This window comes from Anoplophora glabripennis, unplaced genomic scaffold (genome assembly GCF_000390285.2).
Source record: "Anoplophora glabripennis isolate ALB-LARVAE unplaced genomic scaffold, Agla_2.0 scaffold756, whole genome shotgun sequence".
In the NCBI taxonomy this organism is placed as follows: domain Eukaryota; kingdom Metazoa; phylum Arthropoda; class Insecta; order Coleoptera; family Cerambycidae; genus Anoplophora; species Anoplophora glabripennis.
In genome coordinates, this window is record NW_019416846.1 from 50,327 (window position 1) to 76,515 (window position 26,189).

Genomic DNA, 26,189 nt, shown 5'->3' on the forward strand with positions numbered 1-26,189 from the left:
GGCGTCATTAAGGCCGACTATCGCCTAAAACGCGGTTGTGTTTGGTTTTGACCCTTTAGATACTTAAAAAACATCTGGACCCGGACTCCATTAATATAACCCGCTGGTTCCTATGCCTTACGTCATCTATTAATAAAAACAAATCTGTATTTTCATTTTTACTAATTACGAAAGTAGAATAGTATTAATTTACATTGAAAACGCCAGATGAATGGACACCAATTTTTAAACAGATGGGATACCGATTTTTTTTTAAGCCGGATTCGTAACGCGAATGTTTCTTAAATTAACGCGCTCGGAAAAATGCAATTAAGCTATTACGAAACACATGAGTTTAATAAAAAATTGTAATGTCGATCCGCTTCCTCGAATCGATCCTCATGTGTTATTCTCATATCTAATAAAATTTCGGTTTGAGTTTTAAAAGGCATAATAAAACGCGTGAACAGATGTGGCGTATCATTTGAAAAAATTGAAATCATGTAATATTTGTTTCGTATCAACAAACCCATTCCCGTTATAACATTAACACCTAACTACGGAAACAGAAATTTGAGATTCCAAAAATCCCAGTTATGTAAACAGTCCTATGTTAATGAAATTATATTTGAGCATACTGCTATGTCAAAAAAGTATCCGGAATTTGTCAATAAAACACAATATATTCAATTATTAATCATCCTTCTTTTTGATTTATCTTCAACTAGTTTTTATCTTTATTTAGTCCTTATTGATTCTTTATTAGTTGTTGTGACTATATTTACTCTTGTTCCTTGAAATGAAAAGAATTAATGTATGTTTTCTAAATATTTTTTTTTCTATTCCAGCAATGATGGCCCAATCGATGGCTCCTACTCCTAGAGATGCGATGCCATCCACCAACGTGCTACTCAACAAAACAACGAACCAGCTTGACTATTCAAAATACGTGAAAAAATTTTCGTCCTCCCTAGAATGTGGGAGCTCCTACTGCAAAGATTTAAACTACAGGTAAGTACGATGACTGATTCTTCTTCGGTTTACTTGATGGTATTTGACCATCGATATGGTTGGTTACTGTTAAAATAGATTTTAAATTTGTCTAGTGGAATTTAACAATGTCTATGTAAGAATAGAAGAAGTCCCTAGATTTGATGAAAAGGCCTTATTAACACACCGTCATGGCCTTCTTTAAATGCATTGTGTCTAAATATTAAAAAATACCTACTACGATTTTTTTATTAATTTTTCGTTAAATTTTCAGTTGACAAAGTGAGCCTTTTTTATCACCTAGCTACAAAATACTTTTATGTTCTAGAACGCCAACGTCTTTTTCGTTCTAGAACATAAAACAAATGTCAAAATAATTTGTAATTTTTTTATTAATTAAACAGTATACATTTTAAATTACATAACATTTCAATACAAAACGGTAACTATTATAAACAGTACGATTATAATATTTATTTTGCACTACATGTAAATTGAAAGTGCCGATATTTGCAGTGAGTTAAATTTATGCCAGATCCAGTGCTGTCAGTTATCGTAGCTTTTAGTTCTGGGTGCTCGATGAGGCTGCTGCTGTAATTGATTAAGTTTACTGCGCACGTTGTATTATTGGCATGTTCCGTTACACTAAAGTAGAAAGAAACAACAAAACTTCCAACAGCATTATTAATTAATTAGCAAAATCTGGAATGACGTTATCCATTATTAAATTAACCCGAGACTCTAAACTAAGTAGACTGCTCAAAGTGGAACCCAAGGAAAAGTGCCCTTTTTTCGGAGATCTCTCCTGAATTCGACATCTCGCTTCGACACGCCCATTTCTTGGGTCTAGACGTTTCTGTTCTTATCTTACTGGCGGGAACCCTAATATCGGGACGCTTTGGCATAACTATGCCATGTTAATAGTTATCTAATGGACTGAATTTACATTTATATAAATAATTATGTGACTAACTGGACTTACAAGTAACACTAGCCTTCCTCTAGTGACTCCGTGTAGCAATACGGGACGGATTAGTCAATCTCATTTAATCTATTCTTATAGCTTAGAAAATCCGCCTAAAAACCAGCTATTTGATCTAATATTATTTTTCTAACAACTTATTCTTTGAATTCCTTACGTTCTTTGGAATGCATTTCGCGCGTTATTTGAAATATCGAATTTTCTCTTTATACCAAATGCTCAACAAATGGCCCCGACAGTCTAAGTGAACTTGTTCAAAAATACTGTTAAATTTCATGAAGTTTTCTCTGAAGGACGGTCGTCTGACGACGCTAAACCTGCTTGAAAACCCTTAACTTTTCGATAAATTAGTGTTGACTGTAATATTTTACTTTCTGGGCCATCCGTTCTGAAAACTAATAAATAAATTACCACGCGTCTCGGCTTTTGTTACAGTTAAAATAGTTTTTATTGAAACAATATGAATTACATATCTACAATATATATCAAGATATACAGAGTTGTTAAATGTGATTTAGAAACTCTACGTATTTTTCGTTTTTAAAAAAGCAAATTAATTCCCTAAAAGAAAAATTATTATTCATCCATAGTTTTAAAGTTGGCTATCTTTCTCGCCAATTTCTGATTTCCCTTTTTCATTCACCGTCACTGATACAAGTACTTTTCTCCTGTATTTCATATTTATTTACCTAAAAATGATTATTTTTATGCCTAAATAAGTTTAGAAGCTAAATGTACTTACCCGTTTAATTTTTAATTTCTCATTTTTTCACTGTTTATTATATAACAATGATAATAAGTAATACAATTAGGACAAAAAATAGTGGTAAGTGTCATGCTAAAAATATAAGGCATTTCGAGGTACTTCCCGGCATTTAGAGGCATTTTTTGGCATTTCTGGCATTTCGGGGATATTTCGGTGGTATTTAGGGCATTTCGAGGGTATTTCGGAAATTTTTTGTCGTATCGGGGCAATTTGTGGAATTTCGGAGGCATTTTACTTTGGTGCATTTTTCTCGGGGAAGGCATTTTGGTGTAGAAAATCTGGACAGCGAAACACCCCTCGGCTTCTGCGTTCTCGAATGAATATTTTCCATTCTTGACCGCAAAAGTACCATTTCGCATTGGTGACTTGACACTTGAACTTTTGACATCATTGATTTAAATCACACAAAAAACAAAAAATTATTACTCCGTAGAACCTTATTAAATCCAAAGTAAATTTTAACTTTGAAAGTATGTTTCAAGTTATAACACGATTATTCCCCCACAGGGAGCACTTCCACTGCCTGGACTGCAACTCGAGGGTGTTCATCAAGAAGGAAGAGATGATCCGCCACTTCAAGTGGCACAAAAAGCGGGACGAGTCCCTTCAGCACGGCTTCATGCGTTACAGCCCCCTGGACGACTGCAGCGACAGGTTCGCCAACTGCACCCACAACAAGAAGCAGACGCACTACCACTGCATCAAGGAAGGATGCGACAAGGTCTACATATCCACTTCTGACGTGCAGATGCACGCTAACTACCACAGAAAGGACTCCGCCATAATTCAGGAGGGCTTCCAAAGGTACAGGGCGACGGAGGAGTGCGGGGCCAGCTACTGCGCCTTCTTCGGGCAGAGGACCACCCACTTCCACTGCAGGAGGACAGGGTGCAGGTTCACCTTCAAAAACAAAAGTGATATGGGTGAGTGATAGCATATAAACTGTACAAATCTTTGTAGACAGAGTTTAGGCAACGCCTGTAATTTGTTACTCTACAGACATCTTTCATATAAAAAAAAATAAGAAAGAAGAACAAATTTGATTGATTTAAAACACTTGTAAAGTATTTAAAACCATGAACGTGGATGATGGGGATTTTATGACAGAGTCGCCATCTAGTATTTTCATCCAAAAGTTTGACTGGTTATCTGACTGGGCTATGTATAAATAAACAAGGATAATACCCACACAAGTGAAAATTATAAAAAGGGAAATTGTAAAGAATTGCGTCTTATTTAAATTCGATTGAAATCAACATTTCTAAGGATAAATAAGTAGTTAGAACATTCATTTTTACAATAATCCACATTTTTTACTGTAGATATTAAAAAAAGTACTAAATCTGACAAGAAGACAACGTTGTAACAAAAAAAAAGCTATTCTAAACCTAACTTTTCGGTGCAAGAAACTTCTTACCTATCTAACACGCTAAGTGAAGGACGAGAAGAAGAAAACCTTGTAACAACTTGGTTCCAGAATCCAGATAAACAAGTGGATCGTCAGAACAATCCTGAAATGATTCCTTCCACTGGACAATATGAAAATCCACTTAAAAAATGACACGAACACTTATCACACCCACACTACCATTGTACAATGTTTAAATAAGTATCTTGGGTTTGTAATATATTCAATTTAGTAATTGATTTCCTTTCTGTCCGTTTTCGTAGAAAAGCACAAGTCCTACCACATCAAAGACGAGCAGCTGTCTCGAGACGGATTCAAGAAGTTCATGAAGAACGAGATCTGCCCGTTCGAGAACTGCAGGTTCTCCAAAGTGTGCAACCACATCCACTGCATCCGACCACAGTGCAGTTACGTTCTACACAGTTCAGGCCAGTTGTTCTCGCACAAACGCAAACACGAGCGAAAGGACTCCGAACTGGCCTACCGAAAGTACAAACTAGCCCAAAGCATGATAAAAACCCTCGCTGACGGTTCGGTAGCCCCGCCGATGCCCTTCGCTCGTGACTACGAGGCCCAAATCGACAGTCTGAACCTCGCTATGTACAACCAATCGGCAAGCGGCATGTCGAACACGGAGAGTTTGAGCGAGAGGAACTCCCCTGTGAGTTACGAAGAGTCGGAATCGACTTCCGCTATGGACTTGAGCGCGAACGAGTCCAATTTCGCTCAGGAAGACAATATAAATTGGAATAGCGAGGAGTGTTGGAGGAAATACTGTCAATTTGTGCCTGAAAATCAGTGTCCCTCGGAAAAATGCGATTACACTTACACTGATCACTACCACTGCTTCGTTGACAGCTGTGAGATGGCGTTCAGCAGCAAAGAGGGCGCTAGGGAGCACGCCAGGAACCACGAACAACAGGAGATGATCACCGACAACTATTTTACAACTGTTATTGCTCAGAATGGAGGGTGCGATGAGTCCTGCATTTACCAGGACAAGGAGAAGCATTTCCACTGCAACTGGGACAATTGCAGGGAAGTTATACTGCCCACGGACAAGCCTTTTCGGCGATTGGAGCATTACAAGATGCACGAGTATTCAAGGAAACTAAGTTTGACTAAGGATCCCCTCACTATGACCCATCTATCGAGTTCCATCGATGGTATGTTCTGCAGAAAACGTGGACGACCTCCTAAGAATCGCGTTATAGAAGTATGGAATGATTATGTAAGTAAAACTTAAAAAAATTGCACTTTTATTACTTCCTCCATAAACACTGTTAATAATATCTCAATATAATGAACACAACCAGACCGTGCTGCCAATTCGCAGATTTTTCCTTCAGTTTAAACAAGTTCTTCAGTCAAAATTGTTAATTATCATTTTAAATGTTACATTTAGAACCCCATGGGCACGCAGACTTTAATGGACAGTCCCCAGGCGATCTTCACAAGCTTCAAATTACCAAAACCATCTGCAACACCATCAAGCAGCAAAGAAGTCGAGCAACAAGACTCGAACGATGAGAGATCGAGCACCCATAGCCCCACAGTGAGTAGTTCGATACCCGTTTCTATCAAGAAATATATCTGAATACCTTTTTCTAGTTGCAGGACTACAGCTTGCAGGGCTTCGACATTTTTGGGGAGAATACGAAATGTCCGGACAACTTGTGTCCGTATCTGGGCACCACGCATTACCATTGCAATCAACACCGATGTCTCTATGTTACCGACAAAGAAGACGTCCTGATAGTCCACTCCAAAGATTTCCACGACAACGTCGAGATCTTGGACGGGTTTGAATTTTACGACAGAAACGTCGATTGCAGGCTGCCCAATTGCGCGAGTAACAAAGTCAACAGACATTTTCACTGTACGAGACAGAATTGTAATTACTCGTTCGTTCAGTATTCGACTATGGCCCTTCATAACCAGAAACACGCTGAAGAAAGCGGGCAGATGCCGGAGATTCGAGTCAAAAGCGAGGCCCAACTGACTGACAAGCAGGATCTCGGGGATAGTCAATACAAAGCGATTAACTTGAGCCAAAGCATTGACAATAAAGTTTCTGGTAAGTGGCAGGTCTTAGGTAATTAAGGTATTTTTTTTAAAATTTAGAATATAGTGTTGTGTATTTTAAATAATAGACTACGTAGACACTTAATAAATTGTAGTTTATAACGTAAAAGTTGGTCTTTGTATATATAGTGTAATTTTCTATCTCTTCTAGTGGTGAAGGCATCAGGAACTTTCTATCCTTTATCTACATTGCCAACCGAACAAATACAAAAATCACCAGAATATAAACCTATCACTTCAGGTATGAATGTTTACTAACATTCGAAAGATAAAACGCAAACTAACACTAAAAGTACGTCATTCGCCGCACTCACTTCTCTTTTTAACCAAACGAATTCCTGATTTTTGTAGATAGTTTGTAGCTGCATTAGTCTCATTTGTAATATTAAAATGTTTTTTCCATGATTTATCGTTAAAGCATTAGTTTGCTAAGAAAAAAATGCCTGGAAAGGACATTGTTTCATAATCGCGCTTGGTATTTGCTTGTACAAGGTCTGTTCAGAAAATAACCGAACTCTATTATCCATTTTAATAGTTGAGTACGCCGGCATTGTAATATTTATGAATTACAAGTATATGAATTGTAGGCAACCTACAGTGCATGCGAAGGGAGGTAGTGTGGGCCAACGGTGACGAAGAGAAGGGCGACAGTTGTTCCGCATTTGGATACATATATAAACTGTGAATGTTTTTAGCTGGAAGCCATCAACAGACTGTTTGTTTTTGTGTATTTCATTTATCATTATTGATTACTTGATTATTCTTGTCTCAATGTCGTAGCCGTAAACTCGGCTTTGGTCTCACGTTATGATCCTTTGAATCATCGTCATTGAATTGTTCAAGGAGTTGTCGACAAACGTGCACACGATTTTGATCGTGAAAACCATTCGTAACATTGCGTACTATCCAGAGTATCATCTCCGTATAAACTTGTTTCCAAAAGTTGAAACGTTCCCGTGAAAGTTTTTCCGTTTCACGCAAAATTTTACGTTGCTTCGTTTCAGAAAATCGCACATTTCAAGAACTGACTCACTTAAACACGTTGCACCCAAAAACAATATCAGGAAAACTAAATGAGATTTCAACAATCCAAGAAGAGGTTATGCGCAACGCAATGCTGCCAACCGCATATCACTAAATATCTCCATTGGCGCGTAATTCAAAACGTTAGGTTATTTTTTTAACAGACCTTCTATGTGTTACTTTTAATCGCTCATCTCCTCAAATCCATACTTTTTTCCAGACTCGGGTCCTCAAAACGAACTAACTGCTCAAAACATAGGAAGCAACACGCTCTACGGACCCGAATTGAATTGCTCAAGACCCTTCTGCAAACTGAAACGCAAATACCACTACCACTGCAACGCCTGCAACCAGGCGTTCGGCGAACTTGACCGATTGATAACGCACGTGGCAAAGCACAGCAGCGGAGTACTCAGCAGCCAGTTACAAGAAGACAACAACAACCAATCGCCCCCTTCAGAGTCTCCCCCGGAGGTGTCCGCAGCCGTATCTACCTCGTCCTCGGAGGGGAAGATAAGCGTGGCTCCATTGCAGTCGTTGCAGAACCCCGTAATGCCCCAGAAAGAACACGAGACTTACCTGACGCCCACTTTCGACGCTTACAGTCACTTCAACAACTTCCCCGCGAACTTACAATTCGCGCTGATATCCCAGCAGCAACAAATGCAAAACGCGTTTCTACCCCAGAGCTTGTACCAGAACCCCCAATTGATGTTCCAACACGCTCAGCTGATGCAGAGTCCGCTGTTGGCCACGCAGAATCCCTATCAGGGAGAGAACTTGACGAGCCCGTTAGCCGCCATGGCGGCCAATTTGAACAAACGTTCTTTGAGCCCGCACGAGATGTCCCCGGAGGCGAAAAAGGCCAGGATACAGAACTCCATGAGGATTCTCAAAGACGAGCCGGTGCCCGAGGGGTACCTCAGGTTTAGATTCAACGAAGACTGTCAGTACCAACATTGCGGGTATAGAGAGCACCAGACTCACTTCCACTGTCAGAGGCAAGACTGCGGGTACAGTTTTTGCGACAAGACGCGTTTCGTCCAACACACCGCCAGGCATGAACGACTGGACACGCTCATGGGGGGGGACTTCCAGCAGTACAGGGCCAACGTCGCTTGCGGAAGGGCCGATTGCGCGTATACCGCAAATTTGGGTAAGTTTACGTAAATAAAAAAAAATAATTGAAATATAGAAAAAACCTGTATCGTCTATCTCAGTCAAGTTTCTTGCACACTACGTCGCGTCGTGTTTTTTATTAATTAAATATAACTAGCATTGAGTATAGAAAATTAGACAGAGCTGATGATTCATCATAATGCTTGTAATTATTGCTCACAGTTTTATTGTAGTTTATGGTTCGAGCGCTAGGTGGCACCTCATTCAATATCATCAAATCTCTTTAGACGTATCTTTTGTGTACAACAAACAGACCTAATTATAATGCAATAATAAGAAAATAAATGTAATTAATAACAAGAGTAAACGCATAATATGTCAGATCTGCGGGTCCGTTCTGTAATTATCTTCAGTAGAATTTCAGTAAAACGCACTAAATATTTTTGTTAAGAGGAGTTGGCAACCTGCTAGGGAAATCAGTGAACAAATAGTGAAAAATGAACACACCTTATTTTGCATCAACTGACAACTGTTGATGTGCGGTCTATCAGTAAGGTTGTTAGTTAACAAATTTCAAACTTTCGTAGCAATCATTTAGTACTAGCTTCCCAATTTCTCTATAGCAAAACTCCTCAAAACAATTTTTATGCATTTTACTGAAATTCTACTGAGCTAATTACAGATCAGAACAGACCCTCGAGTCGCGTCGATTGAAATGCCCTCAGAGTGCTAGCTGTTCACAACATCTATTTATTAGAAATCTATGGTTCTGCACATTGATCATTGATCTACTATATTCAGTGTTGCCAACATGGTATATTTAATACTAAATCTGGTATTTTGAACTTCCCATTTAGTATTGAAAATTTGAATTTAGTATAAAGTATATTATTTAGTATTTTTAATTTTAAATTAGTATATGTTCTAGTATTTTCTTGTTATCTTATTATGTAAAATCACAAAAATTCTTTAAATAACCAGCTAGTTGAACAGGTTAAAATACCTCATGTGAAAATTGATATTCTACAAAAGGACAGTTTGGAAAAATTTAAAACTAATAGTAACAAATACTGTTATTTGGGATATGCTTTTGAGCATAATATTAAATATCTGGATAAAGGCAATATTAAAAAAGAAGAAGAGTTAGCATTGCGAGAAAGAGCAGTTGATTTTATTGTGAAACTGGTGGAACAGTTACTATTAAGAACTCCTGAAAACCTAAAACTTAGAAAATATATATTTTTAATTTAATTTGTGTGGAAATAAATGCTTTGAGTTACAATAAACCTAATTTGACTTCACTTTTTGAATATTATAAAAAAAACAGCAACTGAGATTTGTGAAATGAAAAATCAGTGGAATAAAATACATCTGTTAACGTGGACAAATATAAAAAACAAAAAAAACTTTTGGTGTGAAGTTAAAAAATACAGAGATGCTGGAAATAGAGCTTCATTTGAACAATTAGTTAATTTTCATTGCTAGTAACCACATTCAAATGCAGAAGTGGAAAGATTATTTAGTACGATGAATGTGATAAAGACTAAAATTTAAAAGACATAATATCTGTTGTGCAACTTACAAATTGCCTGATAAATGGTCAAAGTTAAAACGTTGGAAGCGTATAAGTGGGATGTGGAAGATTTGGATTTTAATATTTATGTTTAGTTTTCGTTTTTCTTTGAAAATGTATCTTTTATGTATTGTATTTTACAGTATATAGTTTATTTTTTATAAAATATGAACAAACTAGCAATTTAAAGAAAATTTATTTACAATTTCCATTCATTAATATGCAACACGCAACGCAACTTGAAACCTATTTGCTCTTTCATAATTTAAATTTGATAATTTTTTCTTAGTATTTTGTAGTATCTCCATAACAGTTCAAATTAACTCTGGTTGCAATATTTTTCCAATTGTAAATTAAGTAATAGGTTTTAGTATATTTTGGTATTTTTTTTTGTACCAGTTGGTATTTATTGCTAATCCAAAGTTGGCAACACTGACTATATTAGATCTATGTAGTGATGGGCATAATCGACCAATTTTGATAATCGAGTTATCGGTAATCGAGTACTTCTAATAATCGAGTGATCACTCGAGATACGAGATATTGGTCGTTTTCATCCCAGCGGCGCACAAATATGTTTGTATTAGTCATATATTACTTATAAGTGTAGCTAAAAAAAAAAAAAGCTCACGCACTTCAAAACCTAACCACTTTTTCGTTTTATTCTAAAAAAAGGTTACGCAATCAGTGACTATTTGCAGTATGCACCAACATTTTGGGGTGCAACCGTAGGGTAATAATCACTCGAGTGGTGGGAGTAAACATCTCGAGATATCTCGAGTGATCTCAATAATCGAGTACCACTCGATTTTTCACTCGAAATCTCCCATCACTAGATCTATGGTTTTGCGACATAACCTATAACTTAACCTAGAATTATCTTTTCCAAAGTATCATCCAAATTGTGTATTGAATATATAGTTGAGTGTAGCTACTCTTCATATAAGCGTAACGTTGAAATAACACCACAATAAAAGTTCTTGAGCCAATTTGTTTTTATTTTTAGTAAAAGGAAAATACTCTTGTCATTTAGTGGTTTTATGAAGCGAATGTTACATTCATTCAATATTTGATTATCATTTTCAGGATCGACTCAGAACAAGGCGTCTCACTTCCATTGCCTTAAATGTGACTTCGTGTGCACCGATACCAACAAAGTAGTGGCCCACCGAAGACAGCACCAGAAGCTGGACTCGATCCAAGCCGCCGGTTTCGAGAAGTTTACTCCCAGCCAAATCTGTAGGGTACCCAACTGTCAGCACAGCGGTAAACAAACCCATTACCATTGCCTTCAGTGCCAGTACGCCGTTTTGGGACTGGCTCAGATGTCCGCTCACAAGTACAGGCACATGGAAGGATAACAACGATTCAGGTCTTATTTCAGTTAGTAATGTTATCCGTTCAACTGATTTATTAAAAATACAGGTCTGACATATCAGAGATCGACGTACAACATACAACCGATTGTATTTTACTCTATTTGTTATACATACTGTAAATATTTGTACAAAGCAACAATTTAGTATAATAAGGTGTATATTTTTGTAAATATTGCAAAATTGATAATTAAATACCTCACGATATTTAAAAATATTGAGGAAAAATAGATTTCAAAAATTTAAAAGTCCAGAGGTGATCTTCGAAGATTAATTTATTCAAATGACTGAGTTTTAACTGAAAGTTGTAAAAGATGCAAATGAAGGTTTTTTTGAACTTTAAAAGTAGGCGTTTTTGTTTCAAGGAAATTAAATCGTCGGAAAATGCGGGAACCCCTTTTAATTTGCTCCGAAGCGATTTAAGAAGTATTGGACGTTGCACTTTGCTCGCTGTGAAAATGGGAATTATCGAACAAAAATATCAATTCTTTGTGATTTTTAATGTAACTAAGTCTCATCGTCCAGTGTAAACTTTTAGTTTCTTAAAAATATACACAGTGGTCTATACCAAGACGACCCAATTCAGACGATATTTTTTATATATGTAGTAGGCCATGGATTACTAACTAGACCAGCGCAGATGTTGTTTTGTTTATGTAGTAGACCATGGATTGCTAACTAGACCAGTGCAGTTGGTTCAACATAGATGTCTAGATTCATTTAAATCCTAATTTTAGAGGGATCTCCTGGTTCTTAATGGGTTGTGCTGTATACAACGGGGGTTCTTGCATTTTTCCATCAGTCATTTTGGCTGAGACACTGAAAGCCTGCTGTGCATATTAATATATTAATGAAGAAACAAATGAATGTAAGGTGGGGCTTCGTCGAAGATGGCAGACTTTCCATTTCTAAAGGTTATTTCAGACTACTCAGATTGAATTAAAGGAGTGTGAAACATCCTTTACATGTGACAGGCTGTACTGAGAGTGGAAAATGTAGATTTTTTTTAAATTCTAAATAGGGAACAATATGTAAATTAAAAAAGACATAGTATTTTAGTTTTTAGAGAGGTAGAGTAATAGAAATAGAGGCCTTTTCTCATAGATTTAGTGCCTTAGAAAAGACATATAAAGTTTTGTGCCTTTTTGGGTACTTTTTTGGTAGAAACAGTTTTTGAAAGAATGTCATTCCATATACCAATTGTGCCATATTACATATACAATGTAGCAATTTTTTCAAAACGTTCTAGAGGTAGATTTATAGACGGTTATATATAAAGTGTCATATCTTAAAGCTCATTTTTCTCCTTTATTTATCCCATTTAGCAATCACTTTTATTTATTTTGCACCCGTGTATATTTCATTTGTGAATTTTTTTGCCATATTTTGAAATAGTTTTTAGAATTTATCCACTGTTTATTACACTCTTGTTTTATTGTTCATAGCTAGTCTTGTTTCTTTTATTCTTCATTTTTTTGCTTTATTATTTTTAATCTTACCCTTCAAAGTTTATATGTGTACGTACATATACTTCTCAATCATAAAAATGATTTTAATTAGAGCTTTGACTCAAAATGTCAATTTTTTTATGTATTTTAATTATTTAAGCTAAAAATATAAATTTGTATGTATGTTTACGATTATTTTATGTATGCGTGTATTTTATGTTATTTCACTGTGATTGTAAGATTTTAAAAAAATATCAGTATTTATACCATTACCGGTGTTTTATTTTTACGAAGTTTCGATATTCCAGTGGAACCACATAACGGACAAAATATACGAAAATTTTACCATCAGTTTTTTAACTATTTCAGCCCTAACTAGTCTAAACCTGAAGTCAGGTTCTCTTAACTCTTGATTTTAAATTTTTTTTTTTTAAAGGAACTCTTGTGCCCCAAAAATTCTTTAAAAGTTTTGCAAGGCTATACCGGTTCTTACGAATAAAAAATTGAAGTTAGTTCCTCTCAAGCCCTACACTGACGCACCCTGTATAGGTTATCAATTTTCTCAAAAAGTTTTAGCTTCAAGTTTAAAGTTTTTTTACAATTTTCGTGCTATTAGAAATACATCGTTCACTTTCATCGAATCATATTTTCAGAATATTGAAATGGATTGATTCAAAATTTCGTACCCTGCCATCTATCGTTCAAAAATTGCACTGAACTACGGAATAATTGCTCACTGGGTAGCCAACTGTAACAACATCTCATTAACTGGTATATTAATTGAGCTCTGTATACATAGATGGCAGCGCATGTTATTATTAAAATTATTTTGAATATATGTTATTATAACATTAAGCTAAGAAAAAAATAAAGAAAATTTAAATCCTGAATTAGTTATTATTGTTAAAATTCCGAATTGTTACTATCTTTCTTCAATTTTCAAATAAACAGTTTGATTTCGGAACAGACTCTGACATGTTTGTAGCATATTCTCCCACTAAACATTTTTCAGTTTCTGACATGTTTCAGAAACGTCTCCATTTTTCTTGAAACGTTTCATAAAAAGTCCATGCAACGTTCTAGTAACGTTCTAGAAGCCCAAGATGTCCTCCTCAAAATACGTTTCCAATGTAACGTTTCAAAAAATTGGTTTCAGTAACATTCTTTTTATGGTCCATTTATGCCCTCGATATTTTTGTTTTACGTTTCAGTATATTTTCAGAAATGTTTTAGTAACATAATAATTTTATTACCATATTGTTCTCATAATGCTCTCAACTTTAGATCATTTTCATTTCAAAAGCGTTTTTGAAATAGTATAAATAGTGTGAGTATTTTTTTAAATATCTCTAATACTCCTTTGTGATATTTTTATTTGTATTGTGAATGACTTAATTCGAACTAAAAAAAGTTACATTGTATATTAAAAAAAATAAATATGCTCTTCTAGTTTGGGGATGCGGCAACTTTTACTAAGAATTTCTTTCTTTTTGAGAAGCCACTGAAAAAAGTTTCTAATATGGATTACGAATTTTGCCATTCATCGTACAAATAAAAATATCACAAAACAATATCAGAAGCATTAAAAAAAAGCTACACATTTTATATTGTTCAAATACGCTTCTGAAATGGAAATTTTCTAATGTTGAGACCATCATGAATATGGTAACAATGACGAACTGATAATTAGAAAAAGTTAGTTATGATTATGAATCTTGAAATGGTAGGTACATGAAAAACAAATAACATTACTGAAAAATAATATAAAGTTATAATTTCTTCTACGCATGGTCAATATTACATATATCCTTTTAATAATAATAAATTATACAGCAGAAATAAGGATACAAAATGATATCTTGACAAAGTAAATATCTGTAGGTATACCTAAACTCTTTTATTTAAGCATGCCTATACACATAAACAAATATAAACATTTGTACAAAATATAAAATAAATGACGTCTATTTCACTTGATTCATCCATATTTCAAATAGTTCTCACTGACTAAGTAGTTGCTCTTCAAATTATATCGAAACGTATAGTTGTTGTTCCATTTTCTTAGTTCTTGTCCCTTGTCCTCTTGTCTGTAATAGGTAGTGGGTATAACTATATTTAGGTAGATGTGACGCAAAATTGGAAATCTCTTCACACATATCGTTTTAAACATTTTGCATCAATATTCATTATTTTATATGCACCTTACAATAACCACAACTGCACACACTACAAATTATCACATAAAATAGCGTCAAAGTAAAGATGAATAACAACGAAACCAAGCAAACTGACAAACCGCAAACCTAACCTAACATAATACGAATTGAAACGACACACGGGAAACAAATAAACTCGGGCTGTTACGCGCAGTCTACGCAAGTCACGAACATACATTTTTTCTAGACTTGTGTTATAAATATGCTACCACATTTTTTTTTCTAATTATGTCTTTATATAACAAAGGCAAATGAACTAACGCTTGAGAAGGATTGGGGATTGAGAGCAAAATTTAACTAATGCCGAATGTTCCATAAGATAAGCAAAAATAGCAAAGGGTTGTTCGTCTGTTATGTTTCCGAGATCGAAAGGGAATGTTTCGAGTAATGTTTCAAACTCTCTTCAATTGTAACGTTTCGGCTATGTTTCACTAAATAAGTTTTCAAGTGCTACATTTCTGTAATGAAACAGAAACGTTTCTAGTTAATGTTTCAAATGTTTAGTAAAACATCTCATTTGCAACGTTTCATTTACGTTTCGTGTTTAGTGGGCTTCAATTTTTCTCAAATAGTTCTAAAGCTTATAAAAATCAGAAAAAAATAGGGTACGCTATAAGGGCCCCAAAACTGCATTCAGTTCCGCTCTAACTCCACGAGTTTTCGAGATTTTCGATTTTTTTTCTTTAACAAAAGCACTTGCACGGAAACAGACAATACTGGCTTTTTAACGAAAGCTTGCGTCCGGCACCGCCTCTTTAATTTTTTGACTATTTTCGTGGTAGAAATATACCATTTCTAGTTTCTATCACTTTTTCAATTACAGAATTAACCGATCCAAAATTTCATGCACTGCCATCTATCGCTCAGAATCTACACTGAACCACGGAAGAATTACTTAGTTTGTAGCCAACTGTTATAGCTACTCATTCAATGGTATTAATTGAGCTCTTTACGCATTGATGGCGCCACATCTATATAAAAAATATATTTGAATATAGGCTTTTTTTGCAACTGAATATTGATGAATATCTGACTTGTAGTTTGTAGTTACTATTTCTATCTTTTCTTTAACTTAGTCGTCATAAGATGGTTTAAATCTCTTCATTCGCTCTTTCAACGTTAGAGCATATATTACTGGAGACAGCGTCCCAGTGACCAAGAGTGTAGCGGATGCTGCCTTCAGTAGTATATGCTCTAAGCTTTCAACACATACAAACATAAGACTTCACTCGCGAAAAAAGGCCTTTACTTGTTATAACATTAAATTAAAAAAAAATAAAGAAAATTAAAATCCTAACCTAGTTTTTATTGTTACAATTTCAAATTGTTACTACCTTTCTTCAATTATCAAATAAACAATTTAAAACATCTGAAAAAATTTCGATGGACTGTAACAGCCCTGATTAATTCAAAACTGCACTGAGTTCCTCTCTAGCTCCTCCAGTTTTCAAAATTTTGTATTTATTTTTCTCTCGACGGAAATGTTAGGCAACCAAACTTACACTGCTGACAAGAATACGTATAAGTCACAGGATCTTACGATTGCAAATATTAGGCAACCAAACTTACACTGCTGACAAGAATACGTATAAGTCGCAGGATTTTGGCGATTGCAAATGTTAGGCAACCAAACTTACAACCAAGCAATGCGGAAAAATTAGAAATCTGAAGTACAGTAATTTTTTTTAATAAAGGCTTTTCTTAATCTCGAAGAAACACTGGCTCTATTCAATCGTTGCTCATTTTCGCTAATATTAGACTCAATATTTTAATTGAGAACACGACACCGAGGAAAAAAATTAAACATATTTATTATAGATACAACCCTATTTATTTTCTTTTCAGTTTTTATATAATACATAACAAAACTTAGACTGACTCCTGCACGGGAGGCTCATATCCTTCCGGTCGGTCCACCTTGGAACCGGCCTCGCCGCCGGCATCCCCGGATCCCCCTTTGCCTCCGTCCCCGTGCAATTCCAACAGTTTGGATAGTTCGAACCGCGGCTTCTTGAGCACCTTCACTTTTCGAATGTAAACGTCGTGGAGGGGATAGATGCCCTGGCATGCCTTTTCTATGTCCTTCGCGATACTATCGGGAAGTAGTTTGTTGACTACTTCCTTCAAGTCGGAGCCTTGAATGTCACGGGTGATGATCTCCACCATTTTCTTGCGGATTGCCCTGACCTGCAAGACGAGAGTTAATCGAGTTGATACGGAAACTTCTCAAGACGGGTAAAGAAAATATAAAAAGTAGTGCTGTGAGTCAGTATTTGATAATATTTGCGTCTATATTAGGGAACAAAGTATTATCATCATGTGTGTATCAATGCGAGCTGAGTGGATCATCATTTCACAACACCAATTTTCGTCTTTTCATATCTGGTGTTCCCAAAATTCACACAAGATTTGCCAATGAACAAAATTAATAAAAACGTGACAGCCGACAGTTCAGGGTAATTAAAAATGGACAGCTGCACGAAAGAGCAACACAATGTTAAGCGATATTTAAAAAATAATGATGGTTTGGCAGTTACAGTTTGCAATTTTCGTACAAAATATGGTCTGAATCAGTAACGGCTCGTCAGGTGATGCGAGTGATGCACCGCTTCACCTAAAATTTCCGTTTGGTTGTGCAATTTAAAATTATTTTTAATTTTACATAAATTTTATAATTTAGGTATATCTATATTGAAAAAGTATCGTGCTTGTTTTGTTTAGCAAGAAGAGCGCCAGAAGAAAGGGCCCTAGCCGGCGGGGCCCAGCCAGGACAAAAGGAGATCCCACAAAGCGCCTACACCGGCCGCATTTGCGGTCGGGGTAGACGACGGATGGGGCCCACCTACGAAGGCTGTCCAGGCCTACACGAGATGAGGCAGGATAAAGAGGGATAATCCCCCTCGATCCCAAATCATTGAGGCCAATTTCTAGCCATGGAATAATGGCGCGGCGCGCTTGTTTTGTTTAATACGCAGAAATAAACAGAATAGCTGTGCGGTGAACGCCTTCAAAAAAAAAACATTGCCTTCGTTGAGTGAGAACATCAACCTCGTACATACCATACAACGTATAGTATACGCAAGTGACACAGATGGAAATCAGTCTGTATTCTGCTTCTCTTTGTAGCGTTGTATACGGCGATTGTCATGGCAATGAGGCGGCGAACTCTGGATAAAACTACGGCGTGGAGGAACGAATGACGCAGAAATTGAAGCAGCATCGCCCATCACCTGCCTCTAACAGTTTATACGATACGTGTCGACCAGTGCACGATTCTTAGTTAATATTTGTTTTGTATAATAATTGTAGAAATGTTTCCTGTGTATGACCCAGTATGTATTTTATTGGAAATGCCATTTTCCAGAAGGAAAATTGAGGACAAAACGGATTTTTTAAATTGTGCGAGACATGTGCCTTATTCTCTCGATATGGAAAAAAAGGCAAGTCAAAAGACAACGTGTACGTTCGAAAGTTTCGAAATGAATGGTATTCGGAGTATAAGTGGTTATGTGTTGTGTGGGTGTTCATTTAAAAAATTTTTCTGTATGCCGTGTTTAATTGTGGGAGTAAAGTCCGGCGTGTGGAATAAGAAAGGAATTAAACAATTTTGGGAACGTTACGCAAGGCTGTCATAACCACAAAGCTTCTTTGGAACATACGTGTACGGTGTGCGTTAATGTTCGCCGAAGTCCACAAGCCGGACTAATATTTCTATTTTTTATAAAATCTAAATGAAAAACCTTCCCACGAACGTCAATTTTTCGATAATATTGTAAATGCAACTAAAAATTTATTTCCAGATTCATTTAAAGCCATTTGACTTTGAAAATTTTCGCAAGCGGCGCTTTTTTCTTCTTATACAGAAAAACTGAATCAATTAGTGATCTTTCAGGATTCCAGTGTAAAAAGTTAATTTAAAGGGGATAGCCACTGTGAAGGGTCATTTTTTTGCTTTAATTTAAAGTTTATACCTTCGAAAATATGTGTATAAAATTTTAAATCAAAATTCCGGAAATTGACTGAGTTACAGTCATTTTAGTGAGGCAGGTATAGACGCCGTAAATCATCGCAGGAATCATGCGCAAAAGGGAAAAATAAAATACAATGCCAAAGACACCACTGGAGATGTAGAGGAAGAACCATCATATGGCACAGGACTCGACAGTTTGATATAAGATAGAAGATACATGATTTTAAAGTAAGAAAAATGGTCTGAAAACTTTAAATGCGTTTTTCTTAAAACGAATTTTTTCAAACTGTCGCATCAATAACTTGATTAGTTACACAATCACAAAAAAAAAGTTGTCTGTACTTTTCATGCGACAGACGTTATCCCAAGCAGTGTTGTGCATGCTATTTTTTGATAATTTGGTCAGTCGCCATCTCGAATTTTCCAAAATTGACCACGGATCCGTAATGAACGACCCTGAAAACCCCCGTATACCAAACTTGGCGCGAATCTGTTCATGTTTTGAAAATTTGTGATATCTTACATTAATTGACCAGTTTTTTTGAGGTTAGAAAAAGAACCATCAATTCTGACTGTAGATTCACGTTCCATTTGGATATAGAAAAAAAAAATAGTATTTTTCCTAGCACTTTTTCGTGAATTTTTGCTATTTTTGATCTGTTTTTTTGAGGTTAGGAAAATTATGTGATGTGATAACTCAATTCTGACACCGGATTTGTGATCAGGAGGCAAAAATAGTACGGATAACATATGTCGAATGAAAGTACACCCTTTTTTTCGTGTGGCTGCGTTATCAACCGATTTTCATTTATTCGTCTTTGCAATGGCTGCGGTTAAGCGTAGCCGATTTTTAAAAATTTTTATTATATTTATTAAGACTGCATAAATGCAAAATAAAGGGGCAAAAAAGTGAAAAAAATTTTGAATCGTTCGCCATTTTGTAAAAAATCAAAATTAAAAAAAATGGCTACGTACAACGATAACTACAGTCATATAGATTCTAATCCAATTTGATTTCTTTTTATTTGTGATCAGGAGGCAAAAATAGTACGGATAACATATGTCGAATGAAAGTACACCCTTTTTTTCGTGTGGCTGCGTTATCAACCGATTTTCATTTTTTTTTTACATTTTATTCGTCTTTGCAATGGCTGCGGTTAAGCGTAGCCGATTTTTAAAAATTTTTATTATATTTATTAAGACTGCATAAATGCAAAATAAAGGGGCAAAAAAGTGAAAAAAATTTTGAATCGTTCGCCATTTTGTAAAAAATCAAAATAAAAAAAAATGGCTACGTACAACGATAACTACAGTCATATAGATTCTAATCCAATTTGATTTCTTTTTTTTTCAGATAACTCATTTTTGGAAAATCGATCGATTTAAGGCTTTACGGCTAGGCTCATAACTTTATAACAACTTAATATTTTTTAATAAAAATTTACATGAACCAAGTTGAAAATACAATCAATAAAATTAAAAAAAACCGATCCCCATATTTCTTAATTTTCCCGGTGAAAAAAATTCATAAAAATCTCTCACTCTTTCAGCCGTCACAATGGCTATCCCATTAATTTAATTATATTATTAAAAACTCTAATTACAGTACACAGCAATCATGAAAAATCAAATAAAATGTTTTTTTGAAGAAAAATTATCAGCAAATTATCTCACAGTTGGCTTATACAGGGCTGGAAAATCCACATGGTCCATCTGCCTTTACATGAGAACGACAAAGTAAAGTAAAGAAATCTGTGAGATAGACTAGGATGGCTGTAGTGAAGACGTTTCATAATCTGAATAGTCACCGCCCGTTTCCCCGTCGTTTCCAGTTTTCTGCCCAGTTCGGTTGCTAACGCAGCAACTGGGCTTTGAAATATTTGAAAAACTTGTTCCCATATTTATTTAGCCATACCCGTATACAGGTCTGGTCGAACTAAACGTGGAGGTGGTAGAAATGTATATGACAAGTTGAAGAATACACTCGCAGGCAGACGGCGCACAAACACAGCCGCACTGGGCGACCACCCATAAATTTCAGTTGGTGACAAATTGCGTAGCAGTGCAGTGCAGCAATACGGAATTTGGTGTGATTCAGGTAATTTTAATTTATTATAGTCACTTTCTATTAATTATTCATACTACAATTGCGAAAGGGAGAAATAAGAGGGATATTTTGTTTACTAATATTATTACAACATTTTGGAGACCTTTTGAAACGGAACAAAACGAAATTAACCATCAATGTAACAAAATTGTTTGAGGACAAGAATTAATTAAAATGTGTTGTTGACCAAATGAACATATAATAGAAATTTTCTACACATTATACGCAAATTATTATAATTTTTTACCTTTAGCAGAAAACTTTGTTAGGGACGCCTATCAAACTCATTAAATATTATTGCTAGGCGTTTTTATACATGTTCAACTGACTTCGGAAAGACTATACAGACATGCTTCGACTTGTCGTTTCGCTGCAGCTGAGCCATAGATATGCACCTAAATTCGTTGGTAATAAATCAGATAGTTGAGCGCATCACATTTACGTCTTTCAAGAGTGTATTGTTTTATGATTAATTTTATAGTCAAATTATAAATACCCCAATATGGATAAGAAACCTAACTAAACATCAATTCAAATGTACCCCGCGAGTATTGACAGTGAACGACAACGGTGGAACAGGATTGAAGACGCTGTTCACAATTTGCGGATATTATTATTATTACTATTACAAGTTATTTCGTTTCTGTCAACCAAATAAATTTAGTAAAGTTTTACGTTTACATAAAGTTAAGTTAAATCTACTTATTTTGATCGCAGGAAACTGTGGAATGGAATATTGGAACACCCTGTATATTTAAAATTAACAAACAAAAAAATATTTACAATTTTCTGTTAAGTAACGAGTATTAATATTGACCATAAAACTATAAAGACTCACCTGCGTGTGTTGTGCGTAACACGTCTTCCTCTGGGAAAGCTGGTCCTTATTGGTGAAACCGATGCAGAATACCCTCAGCAGGTACCCATCGGATGTCTTGACGTCAGCAGAAGCCTCAATCAAAGTCTGCCACTTTTTGACCATAGACCTTAACTTGTCCGTGGTCAAGTCCATACCGTGGAAATTGGTCAATACGTTCCTACCTACGTTGGGAAAAAACTGCATTTGTAAAACAGTATCAAAACATTACAATTATTGTAACGTACGACGTACAGAATAATTTGTGCGATCAGACATGAAAAATTTGCGTCTTATTAGGGAACATAATGATTTCATCATGTTTGTATCAATGCGAGCTGAGTGGATCATCATGTCACACAAAATTAAATTGTTACACTTCAAGTTTGTCAGTTTCAATACAAAGTTATTTATTAGTTAATTATATTTTAATTTTTTGTTGTATTCGTAAAAGTTCGTGCATGAAAAAGAAATAATGTGCAATGTCCTCGAATACACAAAGGGAAAATTTTTCTCAAATTTCACACTAGCGGTACTTCACACTAAATTTATTCTCATTTGGTCAATTCTCCACAAAAAAAATTATCGATCATTTTATGACAACTATTTCAAAACAAACACGGATGTAAGTGATCAAAACACTTACCTTGAACATCTTCAGCGATTAAACGGAACTTCCTGAAAGACCTCTCAGCGTCTTGGTCATTCTGCAAATCAGCCAGAGACACTTCAAATACTCTGAATTTTAATCCTTCAGATGCGATTTTGGTACCTTGGGTACGGTTAACCAAAGTTTTTCCAACTTGCCTCGTTGCAAACATTGACGGTGCTTTAACATCGTACCAATCTTTTCTTGTAAAAGGATCCACACTAAAATAAAAAGGTGCATAAGTAAGCATAAAAACAGTGAGGTATTCGTATGGTATAAAATCTAAACATAACCTTCAAAAAAATATGCTGAATTCTTTTAAAAATTGAAACTTACATGTAATATTAAAATCACAAGCTAAAATCGTGGTTAAGTGGTAAGAAAAAATCCTACACAGCAATTCACTCTGGCAAATTACTGAAATAAGTAACAATTGTCTTGTAAACTTGAGCACGAAGCCTTCTTTAAATCGCAATTTTTCCATATAATCATTTAATAATTTGTAATAAATCACTTGCAAAATGTGTTACGTATCGTTCAAAAATGAATGTACGTTAATATTTCATACTTACATCTTCTTCTTAACACCTTTTTTGCCTCCTTTCGAAAGACCCTTATTTTTACCCACCGCCATGACTGCTGTTTTAGAAAAAGAGAAAAAGGTTACGTATTCTTGTCGACCAATTGAGTGAAGTTGAAGTCGAAAGTCGAGTAAGGTTAGCAGCATTGGTTGCTATCTTCACTTTGAGAGCATTCGAATTATATGTATTGATTACCTTGAAGATACAAGATGTGATCCAAGCAGTACAAATTAAATTGGATCCATGTTAAATTAGACTACAAAAAAGGAATGTGTTCAATAATAACCTATAAAATTTTTTTTTTATATATTTTACTTTTCCTTACGATATTTTGAAATATGGAACCCCCGATTGAGCCTGATGAATCGGATTGCTGCAACTCAGGATGCAACCCTTGTATTTTAGACGTTTACGAAGAGCAACTAAGGAAATATAAACAACGAACAAGTTCATTAATAACTAAAAATAACTGTATTTCTCTAACCTCGTACGCAATTTTTAAACTTATAAATATAGAAAAACATTGGAAACAAACTTTCTTATTTACGTTTGAATATTGTGGACCACAAAAAGGTGAACCTAAAGTCGATGCGAGTTTATTATATAAGCCTGGTCAACATTTTTTAATGAAGGGCAAGACGTATGACGAAGAATTCACCAGAGCTTACACACCCATTCCGATAGAAAATCAGAGTGATTTACAATTCACAACACTTATAAAACTTTATGAATATGGAGTCATGTCTAGGTACCTCAAAAAAATTTCCATAGGAAGAGAAACGTTGTGGAGAGGGCCTTATGGAGACTTTACAATAAATTACGATATTCAACATATGTTGTTGATAGCGCAAGGAACGGGATTAGCACCGCTCTATAGCATAGCTTATGATATTGTAAATAACGATGAGTGTTGCACGTTCTTAAAATTATTTTTCTGTTGCAAAGATTCCAATAGTATTTATTTAAGGGAGCAACTTTATAAATTGAGTACTTACTGGAACTTCAGTTACGAGGTTTTTTTAAGCGAATCCCAAGGAATTTCTCCTAAATACAATGAAATTATTCATCCGAAGAAATTGCGATGTGACGAAATTGAAACGTATTTAAAAGATAAACATAAATCTGTAAATATCTTGATATGTGGCAGCGAAAATTTCATGGAGGACATCAAAAAGCATGTATTAAGAAGTAGTGTCGCAGAAGAGGATGTATTTACTTTTTGAATAAAAACATTCTTAATAAATTTATTTATTCGTCCATTAAAAAAAATATCAAACTGAGATTAACTAACTAAAGTAATCGCGACAACTTGGTATCGCTGTAAACAAGAATAAAATCTAAAATAACAAGAATCGTTTTGTCAATACATAAAAAAAATTAACCTCAAATTCTTACAGTTAAAAATGTTCATATTTTTGTATCAAAATTTGTAATCGGTGTGACCAGCTGCTTGTCGTAACAGAATGTAAATCTTTTCCTTTATCCAATCTTTATTGTAAGGAGCATATGTGTTTGTAGACTTCTGATATACGAGGCAGCTCAGATCGGACAACTAAAAAAAAAAAAGAATAAGTATAGCAGAATTTTTAGTTGCACATGTACAAAAAAAATAATCAAATATTTTAACACGCCTACTATACGTACTTTTCATTGCTACCAAATTTTTAAAGCCAAATTGATTAGATAATGAACATTAAATTATCTAGATGTGAATGCACTTTGCTTATCAGAAGCTAGTATTCCCCGAACAACTTCCATTTTTTCAATGTTTAAGATTGACAAAAAATTTTACCCGTTTTATAAAATTTTCTCAAGTACAGCATTTACATGACACGGGTTCTTGAATTGACATAATTTGCATTTTTATGATAAACATATGATTAATAATTCAAAGGCATCGTGAATTAATAAATAAATTTAGCCATTTTTACACTATCATTACCTGATCTACAAAATCGAACAGCTGAGATATATCGTAAGTTATTGTGGGTGTGTTTGGATTTCTGCGTTTTAAATGTTCTTCATAAATTCTACAAACGCCTTCCATACATTCATTTACTGATTCGTAATCAGAATATGTCCGGGTCTCGGGATTAGCCCCTGGCTGAACCAGCAAAATGGTATGAGCCTAAAACACATTTTTTAACATTTTTTTTTGCCTTACTGCAAGCAAGAGAGAGGAAATAATAATTTTACATTATTAAAATACAATTTACCATTTTACTCTATATATACAGCAAAATAATTCAATAAAACTGCTTGTTTATCGCTTTTTCTAGAAATCTTTAGGTTAGTTACAATTACAAATTTACATTGCCAACATCAAAAAAATTAAAGTATCTCATAGACAATTGGAAACTGGGAGCTTTCGTTTTGTCAAAAGTAGTACCTATTGGCAACTAATATCAGTTCAGAGTAACTCTAAATCGCTATTAACTACTAATTTTGTCAAAACGAAAGGCCCTCTGGTATCACAAATCTAGGAAAAATATCTAGATGACGTCATATTACTATCGGCGATTCTAACTTCCAACATTCTCGACCCGACCTGGTAAAGAATACTATAATTATCATTGATTTAGGCTTGTTTTGGTTCTGTAAGCGAACAGTTCCAAAATAGTCACCCAAGTGTATTGTCAGTACGTCTTGACAGTTGGCTTGTTCTTATGAATGGAATGACCAACTCATCAATTTGACAGTATATTATTGTCAAATCTATGCTTCGAGCTCTGAGCTACTAGTATATGCTCCAAAAATCTATGGATCAACTGATTTGAACCGTCCTATATAGTACTGTTCTCTATCGGAACCAAAACACACCTAAGTACTGTTTTGGGGAACAATCTGTATTGCCAACATCGAAATATTTAAATTCTCATTATACAGGGTGTTATAAATTAGTAGGTCAAACCTTAACCACATATCTTTGGAGTAAATTAATGGCTCTTCTTATGCCACCTTTTCATTTCGGAGCCCCATTTTCAAAATACAGGGTGTCAAAATTAAATTTAAAAAATGATTTTTATTGAGGACTCCGGTGATTGTAGATATTTATTTGAAA

At 35.0% G+C, this 26,189-nt stretch overlaps 4 protein-coding genes across 5 annotated transcripts; 2 read left to right on the forward strand and 2 right to left on the reverse strand.

Annotated features, from left to right (window-relative positions):
* Nucleotides 1-832: 832 nt before the first annotated feature.
* LOC108913202 (zinc finger protein castor homolog 1-like) lies at nt 833-12,337 on the forward strand. Of its 2 annotated transcripts, XM_018718704.1 has the most exons (8): nt 833-990; nt 3,225-3,640; nt 4,389-5,356; nt 5,531-5,680; nt 5,737-6,202; nt 6,362-6,451; nt 7,454-8,389; nt 11,012-12,337. In XM_018718704.1, exons 1-8 carry the CDS (start codon nt 833-835, stop codon nt 11,284-11,286), a joined length of 3,459 nt encoding a protein of 1,152 aa, XP_018574220.1. In that variant the 3' UTR covers nt 11,287-12,337. The 2 variants fall into 2 exon arrangements, with proteins under 2 accessions (XP_018574220.1, XP_018574221.1); XM_018718705.1 differs by lacking the exon at nt 6,362-6,451.
* A 4,436-nt stretch (nt 12,338-16,773) lies between these two features.
* LOC108913196 (40S ribosomal protein S3a) lies at nt 16,774-23,234 on the reverse strand. Its single transcript, XM_018718699.1, has 4 exons — nt 23,120-23,234; nt 22,545-22,768; nt 21,881-22,083; nt 16,774-17,152 (listed from the first exon to the last, which is right to left on the reverse strand). Exons 1-4 carry the CDS (start codon nt 23,179-23,181, stop codon nt 16,835-16,837), a joined length of 807 nt encoding a protein of 268 aa, XP_018574215.1. The 5' UTR covers nt 23,182-23,234; the 3' UTR covers nt 16,774-16,834.
* Nucleotides 23,235-23,414: 180 nt separating this feature from the next.
* On the forward strand, nt 23,415-24,365 carry LOC108913197 (NADH-cytochrome b5 reductase-like). Its single transcript, XM_018718700.1, has one exon. The coding sequence runs from the start codon at nt 23,467-23,469 to the stop codon at nt 24,349-24,351; it is 885 nt and encodes a 294-aa protein (XP_018574216.1). The 5' UTR covers nt 23,415-23,466; the 3' UTR covers nt 24,352-24,365.
* Nucleotides 24,361-25,440, reverse strand: LOC108913198 (enhancer of rudimentary homolog). The gene is made up of 3 exons (XM_018718701.1): nt 25,345-25,440; nt 25,071-25,256; nt 24,361-24,680 (listed from the first exon to the last, which is right to left on the reverse strand). The coding sequence occupies exons 1-3, from the start codon at nt 25,345-25,347 to the stop codon at nt 24,549-24,551; spliced, it is 321 nt and encodes a 106-aa protein (XP_018574217.1). The 5' UTR covers nt 25,348-25,440; the 3' UTR covers nt 24,361-24,548.
* Between the last annotated feature and the right edge of the window lie 749 nt (nt 25,441-26,189).

What these genes read in the sequence shown, in the direction of transcription:
- LOC108913202 (XM_018718704.1), top strand. Translation starts at nt 833, where the DNA reads ATGGCCCAATCGATGGCTCCTACTCCTAGAGATGCGATGCCATCCACC. An exon ending in TAGAAGTATGGAATGATTAT is followed by an intron (nt 5,357 to 5,530) that starts GTAAGTAAAACT and finishes TGTTACATTTAG; the next exon opens with AACCCCATGGGCACGCAGAC. An exon ending in CGCGTATACCGCAAATTTGG is followed by an intron (nt 8,390 to 11,011) that starts GTAAGTTTACGT and finishes TATCATTTTCAG; the next exon opens with GATCGACTCAGAACAAGGCG.
- LOC108913196 (XM_018718699.1), bottom strand. Translation starts at nt 23,181, where the DNA reads ATGGCGGTGGGTAAAAATAAGGGTCTTTCGAAAGGAGGCAAAAAAGGT. An exon ending in AAAGGTGTTAAGAAGAAGAT is followed by an intron (nt 22,769 to 23,119) that starts GTAAGTATGAAA and finishes TTTTTATTTTAG; the next exon opens with TGTGGATCCTTTTACAAGAA. An exon ending in GTTACGCACAACACACGCAG is followed by an intron (nt 17,153 to 21,880) that starts GTGAGTCTTTAT and finishes CTCGTCTTGCAG; the next exon opens with GTCAGGGCAATCCGCAAGAA.
- LOC108913197 (XM_018718700.1), top strand. Translation starts at nt 23,467, where the DNA reads ATGGAACCCCCGATTGAGCCTGATGAATCGGATTGCTGCAACTCAGGA.
- LOC108913198 (XM_018718701.1), bottom strand. An exon ending in TGTTCGATTTTGTAGATCAG is followed by an intron (nt 24,681 to 25,070) that starts GTAATGATAGTG and finishes TTTTTTTTTTAG; the next exon opens with TTGTCCGATCTGAGCTGCCT.